This window comes from Acomys minous, assembly GCF_964271855.1.
Source record: "Acomys minous genome assembly, chromosome: 8".
Taxonomy (NCBI): domain Eukaryota; kingdom Metazoa; phylum Chordata; class Mammalia; order Rodentia; family Muridae; genus Acomys; species Acomys minous.
Window position 1 is genome coordinate 35,527,521 of NC_140489.1, and position 24,197 is coordinate 35,551,717.

General features: G+C 42.6%; 1 protein-coding gene across 5 annotated transcripts in view; it reads right to left on the reverse strand.

The window, feature by feature from the left end:
- Positions 1-24,197, reverse strand: part of PCNX1 (pecanex 1) — a 154,656-nt gene that overhangs the window by 101,199 nt on the left and 29,260 nt on the right. For all 5 annotated transcript variants that reach the window (XM_084792043.1, XM_084792042.1, XM_084792041.1 and 2 more), the window contains exons 2-3: positions 15,638-15,846; positions 4,414-4,519 (exon numbers count right to left, since the gene is read on the reverse strand). In XM_084792043.1, coding sequence (XP_084648169.1) covers positions 4,414-4,519; positions 15,638-15,846 — 315 coding nt within the window. The remainder of the gene's footprint in view (positions 1-4,413; positions 4,520-15,637; positions 15,847-24,197) is intronic.

Consider the following 24,197-nt stretch of genomic DNA (forward strand, 5'->3'; position numbering starts at 1 on the left):
GAGAAAGGCAGATCTCTAGAACTCATTGGTCAGCCACTTGCATGCACATGCACATGCATGCTCACACACACACACACACACACACACACACACACACACACACACACACACACCACACAAACACACACCAAATGCGCACACACATGCACGTGCTCACAACACATACAATGTACACTCACTATTTTGTAATATTTTGAGGCTGTTTGTTAAGCTTGATTCTCTCAAGATATCTTAACACCTGCTTTAAATACCCCATCAAGCACTGTACTGCCCCTGAAAGGAAACAGTTGCAAGGCACAGTGTTTGCAGCCCGATTCTAGATCATGGGAGGCAGAGGTGGGAAGATTTCAAGTTTGAGGCCAGCCTGGCTTTACAGTAAAAACCTATTTCCAAAATTATAAAATATATAATAGTAATAAATAAATAAGCCACTAATTTTTTTTAGGGCAAAACAAAGTTCTATTCTTAAAATGCCTACCAAACAGCTAAGCAAGTTATAGGGAAAAATATTATTTGTCTACTGAAATACAAACACATAGCAACTTCCTAGATCAAACTTTTAAACAAGCAAATACAAACACTACCTGCATGCATACCCTTCTGGGAATTTAAACTGTTTGGATATGAGTTTTAGTTATTTGCTAACAATCCTCAAATGTTTCCTAGATGTTGCCCCATACAGGAAGTGGACCTTGGTCCCATCTAGAGGGGCTACAGGATGTAGTTCTGATGGCCAGATGTAAAAGGAAAGCCTCTGAAGGTCCAGACAGAGATGGTTTTGTGCCTGGAGAGGCCTCTGCCCTCCCCCCCCCCCCCCCCAGGAACACAACTGTAGGTTCTGTGCTCACCCCAGGCCCTCATGGACAAGCCTGGAGAAGGCAGACAGTGCCAGGCAGACAAGCCACCCCAGACTCTCACACAGCCAACACCAAGCCCACTTCTCTGAATCACTCTTAGGTGAGCAGCTCTGTCTACTGAGAAAAGAGGTCTTAGCGGGGACCACAGATACGGATTCTTAACGCTTTTCTCTATCAAGCTCCTCTCTAAAACCAAAGAAATATAACTGTATACAACAGATAACTACTAACATAAACTACGGAAATGTCACTGCAGAAGAGTTCATGACACTGACATTTTGACACAACCAACAAAGAGTTCTTATTATATATGACATCATGAAAGATTTTATTTTCTTCTTTAACCCTTATTTGTCAAATTTTTTAAAAGTGAAAAAAAAAATAAGAAAAAATGGAGGTATCTCCTACACTTAGGAGAAGTGAAGTTTTTCATTTAAATGGTTTATACAAACAGTTTCATGTTTCTTCCCTATGGTAAGCAAGGATTGTGGATGTCAGGCAAGGCCACATCCTACACAGAGCCTCGCCTTTCAATCTCGCTGCAATTAACTACAACAATTCCCCTGAAGCCAGCCCCCTTTCTGAGCCATTTTGATGGTAACTGTGACTCTGTGAAAGGATTTTGTACTTAGTTCCTCAGTAACAGATCACATGACAATGGTTACTCTAGTCACAGTCTCTGATGGTACAACCAAGTCACTATCATAGACCAAATATTTACCTTGAATGTTTACAAGTACTAAATTATTTGAAAGAATACGAGAGACTAACAGAAGGAGAGGCAGGGACAGGAGGGACTGAGGGGAACCTATCAAGGGGAAGGCAGCAAGGACAGGAAGGAGCAGGTTAGACGGAGCCAGAGGGAAGGCATGGCACCACTGGGCATAGAAGACCGCCATGCATACAACCATGACAACGCGTGCGAGAGCTACACCACAAACAGAAGTATGTCCATATCGATCAGTTGCATCTGTGAATATACATGCGCCCTAAGTCACCTTCTTCACTTTAGCTTCTCTAAAAGTTAAAAATAATTATGTCAAAAACATTATACATTATGAGCAGTATAAAACACTAATGATAAAAAATCAGCTTAAAATATTCCCCCATTTCAATGAAAGAATTACTACTTAAGAAAAGCATAGTTGTCTATGGCATGTGTTTAGATGCACGCATGCTTTAACTGTACCCTATAAAACAAGTAGAGACACATCAACCGAAATGACATCGAGGGCAGGTATCCAAAGGTGGCTGGTTCCTGCCATGTCCTTTGATTTGACCTTCTAAAAAATTAATAATAATAATAATAATAATAATAATAATAATAATAATAATAATAATAATAATAATAATAAATAAAAATTATGCCTGGCTTTCCAAGCACTAATAGAAATGTAGGGTGACTGCCAGGGCTAAGCTGCTGTCGCCTGCCAGGGCTAGCCAGGAACACAAACGCCTGCTGCGACTGAGGATTCAGTTGGTCGTTCTATGAAGACAAACTGAGGAAAGTGTGAAGGCAACCGAAAGATGGAGGAGCTGGGAGGAACAGCCTTAGTGCAAACAGACACTGTGCAACCTGAGACTTTCAAGTACGACAGAAACATGGCCTTTTTGTCTGGATTTTATTTTGTATCCCAAATTTCCCCATTCCATGGGGGATGGAGAGAGCTTAATCTTAACACCTTCTTTGTTCTATAGCACCACGATTTCACAATAGAACTATTACTAAAAACTCACTTAACCTTGGAGCAAATCTATGAACATATATTAGGAAAAGGACCCTGCTCGAGAGTCTGGTTCACAGGCTGTGGTGTTTCCACAATAGTGTTCTGAGTGTCCGGCTACCAGTGCTACGACACTATGTGAATGTTATAAGGGAGCGTCCAGAGAACCAGCTGGCTACTGTTAAGTGAGGGGTTGAGTTCAAGTCTATCCGTAAAGCGTAATCATCTATACATATAAAGGTAACTAGCAACACAGACTGTCCGCTAGCTGTGTACAGGCAGCATGCTACAGAGCTCGAGAACAAAGTGTTCTCTGGAGGTTTGTAACTGGCCACGCATAATACATCAGAAACGAAGCTGCAATAAATCTAAGTGCTCTGTCTGCAAAGGGCCAGCACCGTGAGGCCTGCAGTCTCTGGGGAGTTGGGGTGGTACCGAGAGGAGTTTAAGTAAGATGAGATCAAGAACCAAGTCTCTCTGGGACCTCAGCCGTTAGGAGAGGCAAGCTAGGAATGTGACAACAGGAATCGGGACTGATACGTGGCAGTAAGTGCTCTGCTAGACACTGGTGGCAATCAGCTGTTCCCTCTTCACAATAGGAGGACTGACAGAGTAACCATGGAACTCCACAATGACATCAAGTCTGGGTATGAACGTTCCTCTCAAAGTTTCCCTCACTGCAGTGAGCTGCTGAGAGCACAGGAGACAAAGAAGTGCTTGGGATCTGGCCTGCGGCAGCACACTCAAGTTCAAGAGCAGTGAGAGAGTGGAGGAGCAGAGCTCAGGACAGACATACAACAGGCCGCAGCCTTGTCTAAGGAAACGCCACAGAAATATACTACAACTGTCAAGGTAGGTTTATAGTCCATGTCCAGTGTTGCCATCAGCACTTCCAACACTGAGATTTGGGGTGTGTTATTTTTATTTTTTAACCATGCAACATGGCCTAGGAAAGGTGAGGAGGATGGACAGGTGAGCTAGATTCCCTAGGACAGTTACAGCTGCTTGATCAAAAGTAGACGCAGGCAGCGTGTATGGCACACATTCAGCAAATATATATTAGCAACGCGAAAACTTAGTAAGAAATAACAACCAGTGGCTGAAGGGATGGCTCAGGAGGGGCCTCTGCTCTTCCAGAGTTAGGGTAAAAGGGCCAGGGAAAGAACACCCTGACCCTGACTTGACCCCTAGGCCAAGCCCAGGGCCAAGAAACAGAATCCCACCAACCGCTGCCTGCGCTTGCCAAAGAATCCCCCCAATCCCTGAGCTCACCCCAAGGCCAGGCTTTGAAGTTCCACCATCCTCACGCCCCCCAAGAAACCCTATAAAACTCTGACTTCTGTTCAGTTCCTTGCTGTTTCTTGCCCGGGCGGTGACAGCCACCCTCCTCTCCTGGGTTTCCTCCCCACACCCCCACACCCACACTCAATCTCTTGTGTGAGGTTCGCTGTGTAGTGTGACTTTGTGGTATTCCTTGGCTCCCGGCTGCCAGGATAGCTCTCAGAGCAGAGCTGCAACACTTACACAGAGGACCTGGGTTTGATTCCTAGCACCACACGGTGGCACACCGTGGTAACTCCAGTTTAAAGGGGACCTGATAGCCTCTTCTCATCTCTACAGGTACCAAGTTCATACATGGTGTACAAACACCCCTACAAATCAAACTAAGAATAAATTAAAAATAATAATGAATAAAAATGGTATACATCCATCAAAAATGACCCACCAGAGAAAAAGAGAGCCATGAGCTGACGGCTCTAAGTATGAGAACGGCCGACACCACCACCAGGAAGAAGAGCATCGGGCACAACACAGAGGCATGTATTTCCTACCTGGTTGCTTGGGTCTAGACCAGCGTACGAATTTCTCGAACTGCAACCAACCGGAGGTGTGGCCTCTCGAATGAACTCTGACATCTCAATCCCTCCACCAGGATCACTGTGCAGGAAAACGAGAAGAGAGAGCAACTGTCATCAACTGTCCCTGATGAGCTCTTTTGTTTGGGGGTTCTATCTTGTTTTCTAAAACCAAGAGGTCCTGGATTTTTGGGTTTTGTTTTTGTTTTCTTTTTTGCTGTTTTTGTGACAGGGTCTCTACATAGCTCTGTCTATCTTAGAACTTACTATGTAGACCAGGCTGGCGTCAAACTCACAGAGATCTGCTTGCCTCTGTCTCCTGAATGCTGAGATTAAATAGACAGCCTGATTTTTCAAAGAGTAAAATGAATGAAGACTAGTTTGTAAAGCTGAAAACTGGAATCCTCTAACATCCACGCCACTGTCTGGAGGTATGCAAAACTCCTATCTCAAACTGTCCACACAAAACCCGATGAGAAACTAGCCTAATTACTGAAAGTAACTGATGGCACATGCCATAAAACCTCTCTTGCAAGAAGTTATTGCTGTTTGTTTCCCAAGAGCAAGTTGTTGAGGCCAATTGAAAGTAATCAGATATCATGTTAGCTGATGTCTCCGAGAGATATGTCTGACTAATTGTACAGCACAAAGACAAACACACCAGAGAAGACTCCTGGCTGAACTGTTTTCTGCTCTATAGTAAGTAAAGTGAACTTACCTGGGATACTAATTACTGTAAAGAACTAAAAGCCTGTGATTTTAGATTTATGTTTGCTACTGGGCATAATGGCACATGCCTTTGATCCCAGCACTTTGGAGGCAGAGGGATCACTGTGAATTAGAGGCCAGTCTGGTCTACATAGTGAGCTCTAGGACAGACAAGGTTATGCAGAGACCCTGCCCCCCCCCCCAAAAAAAAAGAAAGAAAGAAAGAAAAGATATATGTTTGTTTGTTGAGCTTTAAAAAGTGATGATATGTAGTAACAATGGGTCTTAGGAAAATCAAAGGGCAAGGTATTAGGATCAAAGAGCTTTATGTTTCCTCAGGAACACAAACTTAAAACAACTCATAATCCTATTTTTTTTAAATCAGAAATTGTTTACTTGCTCTAGTTTAGAGCCTTGCCACCCTCTATCTAACCCAATCCCCTGGTTAACCAAAAAAGCAATCCCATTGTTTTCTATGATCTGCTTATCTTTTTTAAAATCTTAATTTTATGTGTGTGAGCGCTATACCTATGTGTATGTCTGTACACCGTATGTGTGCCTGGTGTCTGCAGAGACCAGAAGCAGGCATTGTATTGCCTGGAACTGGAGTTAGAGGTAGTTGTGAGCTGCCACATGGAGGCTGCGAACCAAACCCAGGTCCCTGAAGAGCAGCCAGTGGCCTTAGCTGCTGAGCCATCTCTCCAGCCCATGTATGAGGTGGTCTTGATGCTATGACTTTCATGCCTACTACAGACACCAACTGAGGCCAGGATGGTAGCTGTCACTTTAATCTCAGCAGTAAGAGGGCAGCAGTGGGCTTATCTCTGGGAGTCAAGACCACCTGGTTGACATATCAACTTCAAGACCAGCCAAAGCTATACAGTGAGACCAGTTCACACCCCCCCGCCCCCACCAGCCAAGTTAAAAAAAAAAAAAAGCAGCAGTAGCAGCTGCAGTTAACTGAAAAGATCAGAACCTGGCTACCAGAAGGGGAGCAGTGTTGTGAGGTGACTTTATTCTCTTCATCCTGACACACCTGAAGACAGCCCCACATGCAGATGTTCTACTACTGTGAGGCATGAGCCCTCTCACGTGTCTCGATGAGCTGCTTTGTGGCAATCCACTTGCAAGCATAGCCTTGTAAGTATCTCCTACAGCAGCAGTTTGGTTTAGTTTCTATTAATAAAGGTCTCAGAACTATAATGTTCCTGGTTTGCTTAACGAGGTTAGGCCACTAAGAACTAACTTGTTAACTTGCTACACATCTACATAAATACAGTCTTCAAGAAAATAATTGCGAAGCCCATGGCCAATCCAGTACACCAATACCCTGTGTGAGCAGAGGGATATGCTCCAGTTTTGTTAGCTGTTCCGCATTAAGTCACAGCAGCAATACGGGCCACACCAAGAACTTAAGAGCATATAATGTGGCAGCTATCACCAACCACACTGCGCCTGTGATGAGAAACATCTAGCAACATTACTAGAATCAGACCCACAGGCCAAATAACAGTCCAGTGTATGGGCAGACACTTGTTTATTCAGTCAGAGGCAAGACAATCTTTTGGTTCACAGGAATGAAAAGATGCAGGGCAAAGGGACGACAAAGGAAGAAAACAATGTCAGAGGGAGGATGGAAAACCCGCATCTTGTTTGTATGTATGTATATATACATTAACTCCACTCATGTACCACAGAACACACCCGCTTAAACTGTGTAATTCAGCAGTTCTATGTAGTCAGAACTTATGAAACCATCTTCCTCCTCGATTCTGAAATGCTTCCATCACTTCAAAAACAAACACTTTACCTGCTGCTCCCCTCCATCTTCTCACCCTTCTGCACTAGGCCAGCAGGGACTTGCTTTCTGTCTCTACAGATGTGACCACCAGGGCATGTCACATCAGTGCAGGAATGTAGCACCTAACGCCTTGAAACCGCTTCCTTCCCCTAACAGCATATTCAAGAGCCAAGCACATTGTGGCATGCAGCGCTTCCCTTATACTTGTGGCCAAATAATAGTCCACTGTATGGACTGACATTTGTTTACTCAGAGGCAAACAATCTTGCCCACTTTCATACACCTTTTCTGATAAAAAGAAATCCAACTGATTGTAATCTAAACAATTACAGCCCAGTCTTACTAGTACTTGTTTTGTTTGTACTTTCTGATGAAATCCTCCCTAAAATTTGTAAGTACTACTAATTCTCATTTTACAAAATAAAAAAAAATTCAGTATTAGAAGAGGTAAACTCTAGGTTTCCAGGTAAGCAAGCTAACCTGTTGCCATAGGGAGTTAGTGTATAAATGACTCTGTCTGTTCTTTATTTGCTCTACACTTCATGCAGGAATGTTTGAACACACGGTCTGCAAAACTTAAAGCACACACGCTCTTTCTAAGAAACTGCACTGACCTTCAACAACAGACACTTAAGTTCCTCTGGCTCCAACCAACTGCCAGCTCCTCACCATTACCTAACGCAAGCTTCTTCCTCCATCCCTGTCGACATTTGGGGCTCTGTAATTCACGACTGTAGGGGCCTGGCCTGTGCACAACGGCCGGCAGCACCTCTGGTCCTTGCCTCCCTACAACTGATGCCAGCAGCACAGCCCAGTTGTGAAAACTAAAAAGTCTCCTAGAATCGCCAGGTGCCCAGGATGAGAAGCAATGAGGGACGCAGAGAGGAAAGAGAAGAAGTATTCACGAACACAGAGAGGACACAGCTAAAAAGGAAGAAAGAAAGAAAACCCACCTCCTTTATTTTAAAATGTCTACTGTTCTCTCTTCTCGACAACCCTAAGGACAGCTTAACACACAAAAAGCTTTCCTTATTAGTGAGACTTGCCAGGGTTAGCAGTGGAGAGCTCACCGCATCTGTCGCGTACAGCAGTTTACAATTCTTTTTTGTTTTGTTTTGTTTTTTGAGACAGGGTTTCACTGTGTAGCCCTGGCTATCCTGGACTCCCTGGCCTCGAACTCAGAGATCCGCTTGCCTCTGCCTCCCAAGTGCTGGGATTAAAGGTGTGTGCCACCAGAAGCAAAGTAGTTTACTGCAGTAAGCAATAAACCAAATTCTAGAAACATCTACCTTTATGTCTTAATTTCCCTCTTTAAAAAAACAAACACAAAAAGCCAAACCAAGTACAGGGAAAGGCAGAGAAGTTGAAGTTGTCTAACAAGAATTACAGAGCAGACGCCAAACCAGGCTTACACCATCAGTGTCGTATCAGCTGCTTGTGCTCACGCCCTGGCCAAAAGCACCCCAACTCCCTTAGAATACTAAGTTTACAACTGCAATCTAGATTACAATGCTTATAAAAATAGGAGTAGATAAAAATAAAACAAAACGAAACAAAACCCACCAACGTTCCGAGGCTGAGTAGACCTCCCTCAGAAACCTTAGCCTAAAACCCAGCTTCATATACATTAAACAGAGCTTTGCTTCCCTGTATTAACAAGCATTACTGCCCCGAGAAAGAGAAAATGCAGTCTGTCTCTAGAATACCAGCATCCAAATCCTTACATTCAATGCATCGACGTCCTCTTATAAAGTTTTAAACATATAATACAAACATTAAAGAGTCTACGTATTTTTAAGTATTTCTGAATGTTGTATCGCATGATAGGACACTGAAAAACCACGCACCTCCAGGAGTTATTCACACACGCAATAAACCGAGCGCCCTAAGGTACCAAGCACAGCGCTGACTCTAGACAGAAACTACATGCAGTCCTAATTGTTTCTTCCCTTAGAACAGAACGTGAGACTCACAAGTGGGAGAGTGAAAAAAGGAAATGGAAAACCAGAAGCCCACAGCAGAAATCTCAACAATCAAGTTTTAAAAAGAAGGAGAATTCTCAGAAAACACTAAAAGTAAATTTACCCTGTGATCCCACTACACAGTTCCTTGAATATACCGAAAGGACTGGACACCCTACTCCACAGAGCCTTGCTCAGCCATGTTCGCTGCTGCTCTCATCACAATAGCAGCCAGGAGACGGAACAATCCAAGTGACCTTCAACTGACAGATGGGTAATACAAATGAGTATGCAAACAATGGAATACTATTCAGTTATACCGAAAAATGCAATTGTGAAATTTTCAAGTTAATGGATGGACCTAGAAAAGATTATATTGAGAGGACTGAGACCCAGAAAGACAAACATTTCATGCCCTCTTTCATCTGGGGATCCTAGCTCCAAATCTTCAGGGTGAGTAGAGTTACCACCCCTGATCAAACAAGTTTGTCTTTATAGAGAAACAGAAACCATAACAAAAGAATGCAACTGTACACAACACAGAGATTAACTGACCCGAGGAGCCCATCCTCGGCGGATTCATCTGCATCCCAGCTCTTGCACACATGGTTCAGGGAACATGAAGGAAGAGGGGGCAGACAGACTGCAACAGCCAGAATACTAAAGACAGCTGTGAAACGGTCCCTTAGAAACGGCTGCATAAACAAGTCCTCAACAACGGCGATATCACTGAACACACTAACAGGGAAGGGGGCGTTTCATGGGGTCCCTCCCACCCACCAATGTACAAAGACCTATCGGCAGCTAAGGACTGCTGGAAGAAGGAATACGCCTTCCCCAAGGTTCAATTGCTTCATACAAAATGATCGGCCCTAAAGCCAGATACACACCACCAACACAAACGGACCCAGCAATTGTGCACACATGCACACACTAATATATATGTGACAATAACAAAGAAAGAGGGTATTAATTTGAGAGGAGGACATAGGAGGAACTGGAGCATGGGTACCCGCTAGGAGCTGGAAGGAGAAAAGGGAGGGTGGGAAGGGATATAATTCTATCTTAATTTAAAAATATTTTTAAAAGGAAATGAAGATGTACACTCTTTCTATTTCTATTTAAGAAGGTGCCACGGCCAGCAAAACCCAATTAAACAAGAAGTAGGGCTAAAAAGGTAGAAATAACCCTGTTATCACATAGAAAAACAAATTAGTAAAATTTAGTTTTTAGTAAAATTTCTGGAAACAATGAAAACAGATACATTAAGAAGAAAAAAGTAAAATTTAAAAATTTTTGAGGAAAAGCTAAAATAATTTAATAAATTTATTTTAAATGAGAAATAATAAAGCCTAAAAGAATTTTGAATAGAGAAAAAGTTCAATACTATAGAGCAATATAGACTCTGCAGGAGATTCTATATTTTCAAAGCAATACCAATAAAAATGCCAAGATGGCTATGGCACTACTGAGTGTGATTAAGGCTATCAAGATCGAGGCACATACTTTCTCTAATGAGAAGAATGATTAGCATAACAGAAAGGACAGCCAGGAACATGCTGCTGGGCAGCTGCGCATGGAATTCCATTTCTAACAGAGGGAATACAGTTGCTGCCACCAAAAGGAGTTGGTTATTAAGTCTGAACCCTTACATGTCACTGTGAACTAAAATAATTTCAGATAAAACTCAAATACAAAAACATAATAAAGATGAAAAAGAATAGAAGAATATCAGATATCTGTACAGGGAATACTTTTAGAAGACACAAAAGTATCAATTACTAAAAAGAGTAAATTTGGCTTTATTAGATCCAAGAATGGGTTAAAGACAGAGCTCAGCAAGTGGAGCATCTGCCTGGCACTCCCAAGGTCCTGGATTTAATCCCCAGTAACAACAAAATCCCAAACCAGACAAATCTTTAAAAGTATGATAGCTGCACCAAACAGCTTTAGTCGGAGGCTACAGGAGCAAGAAGAGTTCAAGGCTGGCCTGTGTGACTTGAGACCCATGCTCAAACAACAACAGAAGTATGTTAGCCCTAAGAGATCTTAAGAAAAGAAAAACAACATGCCTTATCATACATAAGGAATAAACCAGTGGTATAAAAAATAAACAATTTCTATTAGTCAACAAGAAACATAGCTTCACACTTCTCAAAAGGGCAACGGAAAAGAGAGAAAGCTAACTGGCAGCAGTACAATGATGAAGTGTTCAACCTCGGCAGCAATCAGAGCGCAACCGCACGTCACAGTGAAGCACAGTTTAGACTCCTGAATGGCAAAGCGCTATTTGCCTTTTAAGATGAAGGTTTCCAACCCACCCACAAAAACGTTGATCCAAAACTTACCTTGCCTCCAAGACATGCAGGGGTAAAGATAGAACAGATAGAGCAGAGATTAAGGGACCCACCCCATGGAAGAAGGCCAACCCCTGACACTATTGAGATACTCCACTATGCCTGCAGACAGGAGCCTAGCAGAGCTGTCTTCTGAGAGGCTCCACCCAGCAGCACTTTGAAACAGATGCTGAGACTCACAGGCAAACATTGGGCGAAGCATAGGAAGTCTAGTGGAAAAGGGAGGAGGGGGAAGGATAAATGGACCCAGAGGTGACAAGAGCTCCACAAAATGACCAACAGAGCCAACTAACCAGGGCCCAGAGCTGGGGCCTGTAGGGTCTGAAGCACCAACCAAGGACCGTGCATGGGCTGGACCTAGGCCTCCTACACAGATATAGCTGATGGGCAGCTCAGGGTTCCTGTGGGTCCCCTAGTAAGGGGAGTGGGGGCTGTCTCTGACATGGACTCTGTTGTCTGCTTTTTGGTTACTTCCCCCTGGTGGGGCTGCCTTGTCAGGCCACAGGGGAAGAGGAGGACTCAGGCCTGACGCAACTTGAAGAGCTGGGGTGGGTGGGTGGGTGGGTGGGTGGGTAGGGCTCCCTCTTTCTGAGCAATAGGGGAGGGAGGAAGGCGGAGGATGGGACTGGGAAGAGAGGAGGGAGGGGGCTACGACCAAGAAGTAAAGTAAATTAATTAATTAATTTTTAAAAAAGATAAATGCTTCACTCTGCAGCCAGGTTGATCTCAGATTCACAGTAATCCTCCTGCTTCAGCCTACTGGGCACTGAGATGTCATTATGTCTGGCTAATTTTTACCAGTATCAAATGTTCACATGAATACAGAACAGTAAGGACTTTGAAAATTAACTGGTAAAAAACACTTTGGCAAACAGCTTGTAATTTCCCAATAAAATGTTCTCAAAGATGCCCTAAGAACCAGCTTGCACAGGTGTTTCAGAAGATGTGCAATACATGACCAGAGGAGAAGACTGGATAATCTGAGCAGCCACTACTGGCAGAATGGCTAGGCTATGATCGCTCCCTGATTATGGACTGTTTGATGGTGAACATGAATAAATAATAGCTACAAACATTAAGCCAGTAAACACACTGTGCAAAAATGCCCCTCAGAGAAATACAAGATAACTCAAAGCATACAAAATGAATAATAAATCCATTTAGGAACATCTGTAAGAAAGAAGCATGCCACAAAAATAGAAGGCATAGAAATTTTCACACGTAAATCAAGGAAATGTTCAGTCTTGAAAGTGTGAATGAAATGGGAAACCATGTATGGGCTTCTCTGTGGCGGCATGCTCTCTATGTCCTAAGCCGTGCAGTGAGTGAGTACACACTGACCTGGACACCAGTCTCTGAATTATCCTTGTATTTGATATACTTGTTGATGTGGGCATTTTCCCAGTAAGTTCTTTAAAATAAAGGACGGTGTAAACACAGTCAACAGAAGCACTAACAGTCAGAACAGGTACAGAGCAGGTCCACAGTGGCTCCCTGTGCCAGGGCTGCTCCAGGTGTTGCACACAGCACAGCGCTTATGAAATGAGACAGCTACTGGCCTCAACACCTGACAACAAACTTGGCCAAGACCACACAATCTGAAATAACACAAAGCCCAGGTGAGTGAGCAGTCTACGCTGTGCAGCTTGCCTGGAGTGTGGCTTTACATGTTCTAGGTTGCAGGGTGATTTTGTGTGTTAAGCTAATGCCCCTTGTGCCTGCCCTTCCCTTTACATGGCAATAATAAACTGAAGAAATAGTAGAATTCTTTTTCAAGTTTATAATTTTACATAAGCAGATAAAAATAAATAAAATATCTACTATGTTCTTGGAGATCTTCTATTTCAGGCTTAGTTTCTTCAAACTTAATACAATTACCACCAAAATTCCTATGGAAAAATTTTGGAGAATAAACAGGTACATGTCACCCAAAAAGTAAAATATGTGCATGAGGGTAAAAAACAACAACAACAACAAAACTAAGGAGGATCCATATTATAAATATTAAGCCTGCTATGGAACTATAATGGTAAAACCAGCAGCGTGGATGTGCACGTGTGCGCGTGCGTATCTATCCATCTATAGCTGTAGTTATCCATCTATAGCTGTATTCATCTATCTATCTATCTATGGAAAAGGGAGTGCAGCAGGAGAGAAAGCACAGAACCTGATGTGGATACACTTGGTCTCCACATCTGCACACTTTGAACCCAGAGACTTACCCAGCCATGGATCAAAAGTGTTCAGAAAATGAAAAATTTAGGTCCACACTAAACATGTATAGATGTTTTTCTTATTATTCCCTAAACAATAACCCTGTACGTATCCTTTACACTTATTAGGTGTTTTAAGTAATACAGGAATTACAGTATACCAGGAGGATGAGTAGCGATGACATGACAGAAGACTTGAGTTTCTGCTGCTTACAGTGCACAGACCACGGGAGCCTTTCCAAAAATTACACTTCTAATAAATTAAGATTAGAAGTATAATAACTTAAAATGAGCACCACAGGCATCTTTGACATAATAAAACTTAATTTTGAAATACTAACATAACTAAAAATAGGGGGCTGGAGAGATGGCTCAGCAGGTGAGAGCACACCGAACCTGGATTCAGTTCCAGCACCCACATGGCAGCCCACAACTATCTGTAGTTCAGTTCCAGAGATTCTGGTGCCTTCTAGGTTCCAAGGACACCATGCAGACAGATGGTACACAGGCACACATGCACATAATAAGTAAATAAATAATTTCTCTTAAAAAACAGAACAGGTAAATTACAATACATCTATACAGAATGCAGCTTATGTTATTAAAACCATGATAGAAAAAAGCTTTTACTACTTCAAATATGTACTGAGATAATTATTAGTGGCAAACAGTGGTTTAAGAGCTGAAAACAGTCTATAGGAAAAGCAATGCCCCCAACTTTAATAAGCTTACATATGCAAGTGGTAATTAAGGAAAATAATGGCAGTTTATGATTACCAAAATGAGCAAAATTATTACAAGAGTGAAACACTTGCTCAATAAGTGAATGAGGTGACTGCCTTATGGCTGAGAGGAAGGGAATAAACTAAGGCTTTCAGTGAGTGGGAGGCATGGGAGATAGGAGTCTGGATGGACAACACACTGGTACTGACTGCCCTGACACAACCTAAATCCACTCATGTTATGCTGGGTCCGCTAGCAGCTGGCTCCAGCTTGAGGACTTGGGTTATCCGGTCTTAGCCAGGCCAGGCTGTGTGTGTATCACCTACCTCATAGGATCAGTTTAAGGACCAAATGAACTTGCATACATGCTGGCCCACAGCAACTGTCTGTGAGAATCACCTTAGTGGTGTGCTTTACTTTGTATGAGCTCAAGAAACTTTTGACCATATAGATAAATTAGGTGTCAAAACCAGAAAGTTGTAGAGCCCAGGAAACATGCTACAATGTAACTAAGCAACAGAAGGGTACTTACAAGAATATATAATTGAAAGATATTTACAGCAGATTAAGTGAAAATGCAGCTTATATCAAGTATAAGATTTTCTTGAGACTGTGTGGGAAGCCATGCCAAATTCTGCCATGTCAGAATCCTGTGCTTAGGCTGTATGCTGTGACCTTCGAGCTGCTGAACTTTGCCTCACAAGGTCTTGTGTTCCAGGCTATCCTTGGACTATTTACCTTTGAAAGAAGTAGGGAAGTCCTAATTTGGAACCACCCAGAGGATCAAGGAAGTTGTTACAGGGACTACTCAGAGAACTAGGAAGTTCTACAGGGAGCGATTCAGGCTCTTGTATTCTTGCCCGGGGGCTAAGGTGACTGAGATTAGGATAGATCCTATTGACCTTGCTCTCTATATATTCTTACTAGTCGGGCATTAAAGTGAATCTTGATTAGAAATTTCCTGACTTGATTCGTTATTTCTCAAGTCTCTGTATCCTACTTTCAATCCCCACTCCCTCTTTCAGGTGAACCCTGATTCGATCTTTCCTACAGCTGGGACACGACAAGTCTGCACACAAGAGTAGGGTGGCTTGGAATACAGGAGCCTCCACATCAACCTGCTGGGATTACAGGTGTGTGCCCTGTCTGACCTCTGCATGTGTAAATCGTCCTGTGTCGGGCCTTTGGTGTAATCACGATGTAGGGGCATTACTGTCCTAAGCTGTTTAATGACGAGGCCATGGATATTGATTTGGTCCTCCAGACACGCTAGTTCCTTTGTTCTGTTCTAAGATTACAACTTGCACTTGTCACTGTACCAAACAGGACAAGAGAGCAAACAGATCACTGCACACATCCATGCCCACCCTGATCTCCTTACCTTGGACAGAGTACACACACTATCACATCCTCAAGGCAGGCACGGTGATCTCTTACCTTGGACCATTGCTGTCTTTCCTCCGTGTTGAACAGTTGCCTTGCTCAGCTTTGCCTCGTTGATCTGGAAACCCGTTCGCGCGCCGATCTACAACTTCTCCAGCGTCAAGTGCTCTGTGCAGTCGATAGTTGACCATCTTCAGAACAATGAAAACAGCAGCTACCACGGGGCAATAAACTGCTACTATAATCATCGAAGAAGGAAGGGCCTTTAAGAGAAAGTAAATATATGTACTTTAGAATACTTTGTTTTACTCAATTCTAGCAATCTGTACCTAAAGTAATGAAGTTATACACAAAGCAATTATACTACTAAGTTGCCAAGTTAAAGGACTCCACTGCTCCAAACAGAGGCCACACGTACTGAGCGCTGAAATGTGCCTTAGTTCAGACTAAGTATGAAAAAATATATAATGTCAATTCTTATACTGACTGCAGGTACAATAACAGTTGAATTTTGTTTGGTTAAAAATTATTGAAAATAATTTTACTTCCTATGACTACTACAAAATTTTAAATTACCTATGTGGCCACACTACATTTCTACTGCACAGTGCCAGTGCTAACAAAGTTGGAGAGTGGGGGGGGGGGCAGTTCAAACTGAATAGCTAAGATATTACATCACTCTGTATGTAAGATGTGAGCAAGTCATGTATGTGACCCAAATGTAGCCCCTGTTTATGCTCTCTGTGGAAGAGGCGCGGGGAGACGGCTCAGTAGTTAAGAGCACGTGCTGCTCTTGCCGAGGTTCCTAGCACCAACATGGTAGTTAACAGCCACCCATAACTCCAGCTCCAAGGAATCTGACGGCTCGTCTGTCTCTGTGAACACAAGGCACACATATAGTGCACATATGCACATACAGACAAAACATTCATACACATAAAATAAACTATGTGGACCTAATTTGAAGAACGAACAAAGAACAGAAGAATTCAGAACTTAAAGTAACCAATGCATTAGTAAGCCAGTCAGCTATCCTGGAGACTAAAGACCCATTCTATGCAAGGACTGAGTAACTGGAGACCTGAAAAACAGGGAGGCAGGCGTGGGGACGGGCCCACCTGGAAAGCATGGCCTCAGAGGTACCACTGGCAGAGAGCACCAAACAGCCCTGAACTTCCATTTGTGCGGCTGTGTTATCATCAGAGTCAACCTCAGCCATTGCCGTGCAGAACCCCGAACAAGCTTAGGAAGGGGAGCCTGGATGCAATGGTGGGGAAATCTGAAGGGTCTCCTTTGATGAGCACAGTGTCACGGTACCCACACGTGGTGTTGCATTTGTTTGAGTGACCTGAAGCGCAGGCTAGAACCATAAGGCCTGACCACAGCTTTTGTCAGGATAGGGCAGCAGGTGTACATTGGCTCTTGGAATACTTGGGCTAAGAAGCCCTGCATATTAATATAATTAAAGTTAAACTACTGAATATAATTTAAAATGTCTCCAGATAACTGGTTTAGCTTTGAGATTTTAAGTTTAAACATCTATTTTCTTTTTTTTCTAATTATTAAATACCAGATCTAGATGTAATTTGAAAGATTTATCAGGTAAATACTTTAAAGTGCTCAATTTATAAATGCAATTTTAATTAAAGAAGTCTTAAAGTAAAAAAATTAAGCCTCTGGAAAATGACAGTTCTTTTAAAAACCTAATATTAAAACAAAATGCCCTGAATATTCTTCTGAACAAAAGACCACTCTTCAAACACACACACACACACACACACACACACACACACACACACACACACACACACACACACACACACACGGGGTGGGGGAAGGCACCATTGATATAAACAGAGACAGACAGACAGACACCGAGAGAGACCAGCCAACCATTTGGAGAACCTGCAAAAGTTCTGAGTGGCGCTGGCTTCCTTATGACATTTCCACACAGAAATAGAATCCTTGAAGGCCAATTAGTTCAACATCTCCATTTCCTGATAGGATACTGAGCTACACTAAACTTGGGAGCCTTAACCAAGGTTACCCATCTTAACAAACCCTAACACTACGACAAGTCACATGCCTGTCTCAGCACACGTCATAGCCACATACCAACTGCATTTTCAGAGCCAATTCAAAACAGGTCAGTTCCATCCTAACCCGCCAGGCCATATGAAGGTAAAGTGGCTAAACATTAAGTGGACAGAAAGGAAATAACTAACATCAGTGTCAAATTAATGGAAATGCTAGTCAACAAATGGTAGAACACTTAGTTTTGGATTGTCAAAGACTGTCAATGCTCAAAACTTAATAAATTCCAATCTTCACACCCCAAAATACTGCTAAGAACAGTGTAAACAAACCCGCTGAAAATGAGGCTTTAATTAAAGTCAAAGCAGAAAATCACTTTTTTGAAAATATGCTAGTCACAGAAAGACTGAAATGAACTTTGCTCTAAGAAATTTAAGAAGACCTGTACATACTGGAAACCAGGGTCAGGTCAGTAACAGTTGTTTTTCTACTCAAATTACAAAACTGCTCTTTTATTTTTGCATCCTGTGCTTCAGGTGCCTGAGCCCTCGCCACGTCAGTTCCAAGCCCTCTGGGGACAAAAGCTGTCTCCCTTTAAGTTTCACTTTCCCTGAAGTGGGTGCAAGTGCGGACCTACTGGACTGCTGAGCGCGGCACTGAACCTGCCCTTTCCTCCTTGACTGCCTGCAAAACTCTACTAACTCCTGGACAGCTGGCTGCATTAGCATAAAGTCTTTTTGGTTTGTTTTTTGTTGTTGTTGTTGTTGTTGTTGTTTTTGAGACAGGGTTTCTCTGTGTCCTGGACTCCCTTTGTAGACCAGGTTGGCCTTGAACTCAGAGATCCTCCTGCCTCTGCCTCCTTAGTGCCAGCATTAAAGATGTGCACCACCATGCCCGGCTTAGCATAAAGTCTTAAGGGACCATGAGCCTTGTCTACAATTATGATTCACCACACTCCAAGGAAATTATAAATGGTGTCTGGTTTATAGGGCAAACACCTAAGCTGAGCACACACAAAATAACCACAAAGTAGTCAGCTCACAGTTTTCTACTGTATGGATTACACACTAAAAGGGCAAGAGAAATTGTATTTGTGTGTGTGTGTGTGTGTGTGTGTACATGGTTCATATGTTGAGTGTTCATGTGTGTTACAGCACATGCACATGTATGTGTGAATGTGCAGGCCAGAGGGACCTGCCTTAGTCACTTTCCACCTTATTTTTCAAGACAAGGTCTTTCACTGACCCTGGAGCTCACTGACAGGCTGGCTGACCAACCCTGGTCCTCTGCTGGTGGAGTGAACACTCCAAGCTCAAGTACTGGGATCTAAATCCAAGTCCTCAGACTCACACAGCAAGCACTTGATGGATCAAGCTGTCTCCTCAGTTCCTTGTTTGAAATGGCATTATATTAGATATGCATATGTGTTTTCAAGGAAAGAGTGCTCAGAAATACTCAAAATTCTAACTAGCAACAAGCATCAAGTCCAGGGAAACTAGGATCTTTGGGAAAAAACAAAAGTTGTAAGACACATCTGCTTATCATGCTTAAAGTATGATTTGTGTGCACTGTTTGACCTAGCAAGTTCTACAGTGTTTTAATCTTTCTGGAAGGGAACTACTGACTTCACAATAGTTCTGTTCTACAACAAATAATCTTCAGAAAGTTCTAGTTTTACATTCAAGTTATAGTGTTTTATTGTGAGTGTTACCTTAAGTTAATGCACAGCCACAATCCCTAGGTGCTAAGACCCAGTCTGCCCTCTCATTACAGAAAAGCTGGTCTACATAGACAAGCTGACTTTCTGTCTCTTTTAAGAAACCACGAGCAGTGGACAGCAGGGATGAAAAGGCGGCAGAGCAGCTGGCATCTTCTGGTGGACAAACAAGGCCCTCATTAAATAACCATAAAGGTCAGAGCTCTGAATGCGAGAGATAAAGGCCTGTGGCACCATCAGCAGCTCCTTGCACGCCTTGGGCCGTGGATCTCAGCAGCCTTCTGTCCCATACAGTATAAAACTGCAAGGGAACAAAGTTAAAAATGGCAGCCTAGCGGGTTCACTTCTCTGGTGTGATAGCTGGATGGTTTTGTGGTTCTTGAGAACTTGTTGGTAACACCCAGGTATCAAGTCAGTGTGGGCACAACCCAGTAGTGTGTGGTATAGGGTAACAAAATGACAGGCACATCACTTATAAGGGACATTGAGGCTATAAAAGGTTTAAACTATTCATCTTTAAAGTAAGGCACCTTCTATGCTTTCTTTGGGGGCGTCTATAATTGTACCTCCCTCATTATTTAAGGTCCTTTTACTAAATTTAGATATCACAGACTAAAGTAGCATTTAGAAAACCTGAAAAAGATCTGTGTGCACACATACAGGCAAGACCCATGAGGAACTCCTTCAAAGTAGTAACAAACAGGTTAAAAAAAAACAAACAAACAATAAAGGCAAGAGACCGGGAGCAATGGGGAGCAGGCCATACAAAGAAAAGAAATATAAACGGCCAATAAAAGCTGCAGGAGAGGCTGGCTCAATGGTGAAGAACTCTGCCTGTTCTAGGGAAGCCAGGTTTGATGTCCAGTGCCAATGCTGGTTCACAACTTTCTATATAACTGAGTCCAGTTCCAGAGGTGCCGATGCCCTCCGCCGGCCTCTGAGGGGACCGAGCATGTAAGTAGTATGCAGACATGCATGTAATGCAAGCCAGACACTAATACACACATAAAATTTGTTATTAGTTTTAGAGAGAGAGAGAGAGAGAGAGAGAGAGAGAGAGAGAGAGAGTGTGTGTGTGTGTGTGTGTGTGTGTGTGTGTGTGTGTGTGTGTGTTTCTTTTGTTTTGGTTTTGGGTTTTTTTTTTGGTGACAGGGTCTCTCTGTGTAGCCCTGGTTGTCCTGGAACTCACTATGTAGATCAGGCTGGCCTCAAACTCACAGAGATCCACCTGCCTCTGCCTCCCAAGTGCTGGGATTAAAGGTGTGCCACACATGTTCAGCTTAAAATAAAAAATTTAAATTAAAAGGCAGGCATGGTGCTGCATGCCTGTAATCCCAGCATTCTGGGAGGCAAAGGCAGGCAGTCTGCTGTTGAGTTTGAGGCCAGGCTGTTCTACAAAGTGAGTCCAGGACAGCCAAGGCTATACAGAGAAACCCTGCCTCAAAAAACAAAAACAAAAACAACAAATTTAAATAAACACATAAAAGTACCATTTGGTTTCATTAATAATAAGTAATACAACTTTAATATAATTTAAAACAATACCAACACGCCATCTAATGTTCTGTGTAGATAAGAAAAATAAAGAACCCGAACCCAGTCAGCCTGACGGTGCAAGTCTGTAACGCCAAGCCTTGCAGGAGTATTATAAATTCAAGGCCAGCCTGAGCAATTTAAATGACCTCATCTCCAAATAAAAACAAGAGGACTGGGGGTATAGTTCAGAGGTTGAGCATTTGCCTAGCAAACATGAGGCCATGGGTTCAATTCTTAGTACCACTAAGTAACAAGGCAAAACAATTCTCCCCCTCCCAATATAACTCTGTAGCTTGCAAGAAGAAGGAAGGGGAGGAAGAAGAGGAGGAGGAGGAAGGAGGAAGAGAAGAAATACAAATACTACTACTACTACTACTACTACTACTACTACTACTACTACTACTACTACTACTACTACTAATAATAATAATAATAATAATAATAATAATAGCAGCAGCAGCAGCCAATTTCAACCAAGACCTAACATTTTAAGCATAAAATTGAAATTCTAATAAAGACAGTACTAGATGGCTTTTACAAGTAGGAGGAAATCTTAACTGAAAATCATCAAGACCAAGGCAACTTGGAGAGGAAAGGGCTTATTTAGCTTACACTTCCACAGCACTGTTCATCAGTAAAGGAACTCAGGACAGGAACTCAAACAGGGCAGGAACTTGGAGGCAGGAACTGATGCTGAGGCTATGGAGGGTGCTGCTTACTGGCTTTTTTCTCCTTCTTACAGAACCAAAGACCACCAGCCCAGGGATGGCACTACCCACACTGTGCTGGGCTTTCCCACACCAGTCACTAGTTAAGAAAATGCCTCACAGCTGGATTGTGTGGAGACCATTTTCTCAGCTGACCTTCTCTCCATTCGGATAACTCGAGCTTGTATCAAGCTGAAATAAATCTAGACTGGGCAGGCCCCTAAGCTGAAACAGAAGGTACTTGAGGGCAATGTGGCATTCTTGCCACAGTGGAGTGAAACCAAGGCGAACAAAGGACTAACTGGTGAGGAGAGTCTACAGTGAGGACACATATGTGAATGATGGTGCCCTTCCCAGGCAAAAAGGCACCTACCCAACAGTGTTTCATTTTCAAGTCATGTCTGCAGTTTCCCATTTGGAATTGTCAGACAGTTGCTGACATCTCCAGTTGAAATTGAAGTGAAACTATGGTATTTTTCACTCAAAGGATGGGTCACTGGTAATTGACATGACCATAATTTGATCAACTAACAATTGGCTTGTATTACTTAATTATCCTATCAGCCTGCAATAGCACTTTCCAGCTATTGGAAATAAGCTTTGAATTACAATTGAGTTGTATGGATTCAGTGCATCACATTAGAATAGAAATATATATAATGAGTGGAGAATAGTCTTACATTTGAATTCTATATCAATGGACCAAAGCTAATATTATTTTGTATCAATATATGAAATTCTATATCAATGAATTAAAAATAACCTTTTTTTTGTTTTGTTTTTTTGAGACAAAGTTTCTCTGTGTAGCCTTGGCTGTCCTGGACTCACTTTGTAGACCAGGCTGGCCTCGAACTCACAGTGATCCGCCTGCCTCTGCCTCCCGAGTGCTGGGATTAAAGGCGTGCGCCACCATGCCCAGCAGAATAACCTTTTTTTGTTAGTAGCAAATAAGGCCTTAAGTTTAGGAGTAGATATCCTAGCATCCCTATATATTTCTATGTCAACTACCAGCCTATTTTTAATCACAAGAATATACATTCTAGGTTTAACAGATAGATATCATCCTATAGATATAGATAAGGTAAAAAGTTAGATACGGTCTTCAAAGCCTCAGAGACCTACAGACTATGGCATTTAAGAAGCTTTTAATATCTTAAAGATTCTTTAACAAGACAAGTTAGCTCCTGGCAACACCCAGCTGACCTCAAAAAGATAATAAGCATCAAAGATCTTCCTTATGGAGATGGCTTCAAATGTGGCAAACCAGCCACTGGGCAAAATGCCCTTGTTTCTGCCGCAGACAGAATTCTGCCTGAAAATGGGCAAGCTTGGATACAGGCAGAGTCAACAGCCAAACTCTCCCAAGACAGAGCAAGCAAGTCCTCAATAGTTCCTGTCTCACAAATATGTCTGTCAGCTATTGGGCTAAAAGGCTGAAGATGATGCTCCAATGTTATAGATATGAGTTTTGGGTGACTGTTCAGGTAGTAAACTGTTCCTTTTTCTTTTTTCTTTTCTTTTCTTTTTTTTCAGTGCCAAGTGTGGTGGCATACGCCTTTAATCCTAGCACTCGGGAGGCAGAGGCAGGCTGATCACTCTGAGTTCAAGGCCAGTCTGGTCTAAAAGGGAGTACAGGTCAGCTAAGGCTAACACAGAGAGACCCTGTCTCGAAAAAAAAAAAACAAAAACAAAAACAAAAAATGTAACATTCATATGATCCCTGATTACTTTGTGGTTCTTCTTGCTATATGTAATTTTTCTACTTATGTGTAATAATATAAATGTATATGCCAAAAATAAAATAAAATAAAATCTTAAAAATAGATGGGTCACATTTCTTTTAAAAGATAAGAAGATGAAGCCTCCAAAACTCTGGCTGGTACCAGAGCCTGGAGAGAACTCAGGCAGCAGGGGGACACAAGAGGAAAGGTTTGAGTCTCACTGAGGCTAGGCTGCTGCCCCCCAGGTCATCTAGGCAATGTCCCAAGAGCCGCTGCAAGGACACCAGTGCAGTAACACTTGTACTGGAGGAGCCTTTCTGGTTAGAATCAAGTTACCTGTGAAAAGAAGGCAAGCTGAGGAGCAAATCACAACGATGCCTGGCAAGGCTGGTACTGAGGAACCGCCATCCAGCAGGACTCTCTCACTGGAGAGCCTGCACTCATTGCCCTGACATCTGTCCAGAGGAACTGGAGCAGGGGTGGTAAGTCAAGGGGGATGGTGCATCTCTGCCAACTTAAGTATGCTTTTATCATCCCTGATCCAGAAAGGGGCACAAAGGAAGCCATTGCAAGTTATATGAATTTTTCCCCACACTGGTTGGTTGTCACAAAAAGAAGAGACTGATCAAATGGCCTGGCAAGTACTGTAACTACCCTGGTCCTAAGGATGAAGGTAAGGAGAACACAGTGCATCATACAATGACGTACTTGAAGAATTTCTACATTATTTTGGCCAGAACAGGAAAAATACAATAATAGCCAGCTTGGTTGTTGTGTAAATTTGGAAGCACATGAAAGACAGGAAGTTTTGTCTCCCACACAGGAAGGTCAGAAGGGAAGTTTTCTCTCCCTCAAGAGCCAACAGGTACATCATACAAAGTACAGAAAGGCCTTCACAT